Genomic DNA, 3,506 nt, shown 5'->3' on the forward strand with positions numbered 1-3,506 from the left:
AGAATGTAAAAAAAGACTGAGCACGAAGCTGTTCAATGTGAGGTGTCGATTTGTATCCCTCTGCTGGACAAGTGGAGTAATAGCAGTTGTGCTCCAGATGTAGGTGCTGTAATGTCGCCTCGTGTCTTATGTTTCTTTATAAATAAGGAATAAATGTAGGTTTGGTTTGAAACTGTAGGGTCTCTTTGTTAATGTAAAAATATAATGTGTGAATTATTTTAAGTGTAAAAAGACTGGGTCTGATTGTATTACTCAGGCAGAACTACATCGTCTATTCACGGGCGCGATCCCACTACTGAGCGGCACGGGGGCTTTGACCTGCTTCGTTGCCGACCTGGGCCGGTACACCCCTCCTTAGACGACCTGGATCTCCCGAGCTCCCCCGGGAGAACCATATCGATACCGAACTTAGTGCGGACACCCGCTCGACACAGTCCGCTGCAGCTCAGAAACCCTGAGCTCAAACCATCCGCCAGCCTCAGCCTCCCAGTAGCTTGGATTATAGGAGCGAGCCACTGCTCCCGGCGAGGAACACACGCTCTCACCCTGACTATGAACTCTGACTGATGTGACGTCACAGTGACGAACGTACCGCGAGTGTGGAGAAGAAAACGCACAGAATATAACGATAACCGACATCATATTCTTTTCTTTCTGACTGTCCATTAACATCTCCTATATCACATCAGATCAGGAAAATAATGTTATATTTCTGCATACTTCTCATGACATCATAAAAACGCTCTTCATCCCATTACAAATTAGTACTTTATTATGACAACAACAGAAACAAAGGGCTGAATAAGAAGACAGGGACAACACATTGTTGGTGCAACATTTTAATGTTTGCAACCCTTGCAAAAAACATACTCATCTTACAAAACACATTTCTTGCAAATAAGTTTAAAGAACATAATAAAACCAAAAAAGAACATATTTTCAATTAAAAATTAAAAATTCAAAGACGGCTCATACCGGTCTTTCAGTGTCACATCTTGAACAACAGCCTTTTGCCAGACTGCCAGGTCAGATTAGCTGTTAAATATAGGAGAGGGAGAGAGAGAGAGACATCAGTGTTTATACGTATAGATGTTGACATTTTCATATGGGGAAGGTGTATCTTACTCCGTTGTAGTCTTTTTTTTTTTTTTTTACCTGCTCTGTGCTTTCGTCCACTTCAGGGCGTGTCTTGGAGGCACAGAAGTGGTTGGATGGTAGAAAGTACACCCTGCTCGTTTACACTGCCCGGCAAACCGACACGGCTGAGGTGAAGAAAATGAGAAACACCAGCTTTTAATCAATTATAGGAAGATACCAAAAGTTCAATCAAATCAATATTAAAACAAACGATCATGACTGCATTTCAAATTGTCTTACCTTGGGATGGTAAAACGGACAGTCCACCTTTTTACAATCAGGGAAGAAACGACATACACTGGCTGTTGGAGGCGGCTGGACTGCTGCAAAAATGTTATTGTTAGATAAATGAAATGTATCTATTCATACACAGCGTGAATTGTAGAAGTGCCTGATGATTGTACAGTGAGACAAGAATACCTGGTTTGTGTGGAGCAGCAACGGTTCCTCTGCGGCTGACATGAGTGAAAGGACAGTCAGACTTTGTGCATTTGGCATCGTATTTACAGTTGGGGTGAATGAAGAGGCATTTATCCCCAAACCTGCATTTGGGAAACGTTCTTCAGACAAAGAAAATAGTAACAAAAGGTAATCAGTAGGACTTTCGGTGCTGGCACAGATGAAACAGTCATTGGTAATTAACCAAGCCGAGAACTTACTTGCACTGTGTTGTGGGGTGATGGTACGAACACTCATCTCCACTTTTACACGCTGGCCAGAACTTACAACGCTCCATCACTTTCTGTTTCTTAACAGGGACAGTGTCCTCACCCGCCATATCAGTGTCCATTTCATTATCTGTGATTAAAAAAGAGCCAAATAACCAGGTGAGGTCAATAACTTAACCTGAGAGCAAACATTTTGGTCATGAAACCAGAGTAATGTACTCACCATCTGATAATGTGACCACTCCCTGAAGCCTCTGCAGGACACTGAGCTTTGGCCCTCGGTTGGCCTGGACAATGGCCTCTGTGATTTTTATGGGAGGCCTCACATCATCCAGCTCCATGTCACAGTCTTCCAGGTTTCCCAGCGGACTGGGGATCCCATCCAAGGTCACTATAAACTTTGGGCTGGCCGAGTCAACCGTGTCCTTACTGATGTGGTGAAAAAGCAGAAAAATAGGAACCAACAATTGACCACTATACATGTGTTAGGTTTGAAAAAAAAAAGAACATGTCCGACATTATGACCATGCACTTGTACAGGACTAGACAGCAGACTTCAGCAGGTGTGTGTGTGTGTACCTGGCCTGTACGGTGCGTGGCACAGCAGAATGGACTTCCCCCTTAACCTGCAGTTGCTGTTGGGCTCTTGTCTGAGACTCTTCCAGTTGAGGACGATTCATTATAAAGGAGCGGGTATCAAAGGGTTTTTCCTCATTGCCAGCATTAACCTCCACACCTGCAAGTTCAACACAAATGCAGACGGTGTGAATAAAGTGACTGATTTCAGCAAAACACCAGTGGAAAAACACAAAAATCACTGTTGAAGAAGACTCACCATAAACACGTTCTCTTCCAGCTGCTACATCCAGCTGCAGGCGGGAAGATAAAGATCTCAACGGAGCTGGGAAGGAAATGTAAAAAAATATTGAACCAGTTTTATTATTTAATGTCTGACATGACGTTAAACAAAACATATATACATATAAGGGCGGTTACATTTTTTGGATAGAGAAAGGCAAGGTTAGGAGTACACATATGTTGTTTTGTGTTATTCTTGACATACCTTGAGGTCTTGGAGGAGATTGACCTGCAGGTGTGTAGGCCTGCACTCTGGGAGCCAGAGTGTGGAGGTGCTTCTGCACCAGCTGTATAGCGGCTGTCATTTCCTCACTGCTGGCCAAGCGAGCGCGAGGAGCCACGGGAACAGTCTGCTTGGGTGGAACTGTGAGGGAAAAATTAAAGAAGCAAGTGAGAGGAGTGGCCTCATGATACTAAAAAAATATTATACACAAGTCTGTGTGAAGGAACACGTACTTGTAGTGAAGGATGTGGTTTTAGTGATTGAGTCTTGAGCCTCAGATATGGCTTTCAGTATCAGGTTTCTGTTGGCTTGCTTGGCTGGCGGCAAAGTGGGTCTGAAATAATAATAATATTTAAGAGTTTGTTTAAGAAGGCTTTGTTATGAGACCAGACTCATCTTGGGAAAGATTTTCAATTGAAATCACAGTTTGAGTAAAAAGAAAAACATACTTGCGTTCTGGTTTGGAAGGCAGAGACACTCTGCTGGAAACGCCTCTTCCTCCATAGTTAGAATCCTCATCCTCTTCCTCCTCCACATCATCACTGTCTTCATCTGCTGCTCTGTTCACTCGCACCACTGAACTTGCAACTGGAGCCTTACGTTTCCTTGAAATTTCTTCC

General features: G+C 43.4%; 1 protein-coding gene across 3 annotated transcripts in view; it reads right to left on the reverse strand.

Annotated features, from left to right (window-relative positions):
- Positions 1–230: 230 nt before the first annotated feature.
- zc3h14 (zinc finger CCCH-type containing 14) overlaps positions 231–3,506 on the reverse strand; it is a 4,976-nt gene continuing 1,700 nt past the window's right edge. For 2 of the 3 annotated variants that reach the window (XM_025053730.1, XM_025053729.1), the window contains exons 7-17: positions 3,336–3,506; positions 3,120–3,220; positions 2,869–3,027; positions 2,641–2,706; positions 2,385–2,541; positions 2,029–2,234; positions 1,797–1,935; positions 1,558–1,697; positions 1,378–1,460; positions 1,156–1,262; positions 231–1,035 (exon numbers count right to left, since the gene is read on the reverse strand). The exon at positions 3,336–3,506 is cut by the window's right edge and continues 2 nt beyond it. In XM_025053730.1, the coding sequence (XP_024909498.1) occupies positions 1,032–1,035; positions 1,156–1,262; positions 1,378–1,460; positions 1,558–1,697; positions 1,797–1,935; positions 2,029–2,234; positions 2,385–2,541; positions 2,641–2,706; positions 2,869–3,027; positions 3,120–3,220; positions 3,336–3,506 (1,333 nt within the window). In that variant the 3' untranslated portion in view covers positions 231–1,031. The remainder of the gene's footprint in view (positions 1,036–1,155; positions 1,263–1,377; positions 1,461–1,557; positions 1,698–1,796; positions 1,936–2,028; positions 2,235–2,384; positions 2,542–2,640; positions 2,707–2,868; positions 3,028–3,119; positions 3,221–3,335) is intronic. The other variant, XM_025053731.1, reaches the window with a different exon arrangement.

The sequence above is a fragment of the Cynoglossus semilaevis genome, unplaced genomic scaffold, assembly GCF_000523025.1.
Source record: "Cynoglossus semilaevis isolate Cse_v1.0 unplaced genomic scaffold, Cse_v1.0 scaffold302, whole genome shotgun sequence".
Lineage (NCBI taxonomy): Eukaryota > Metazoa > Chordata > Actinopteri > Pleuronectiformes > Cynoglossidae > Cynoglossus > Cynoglossus semilaevis.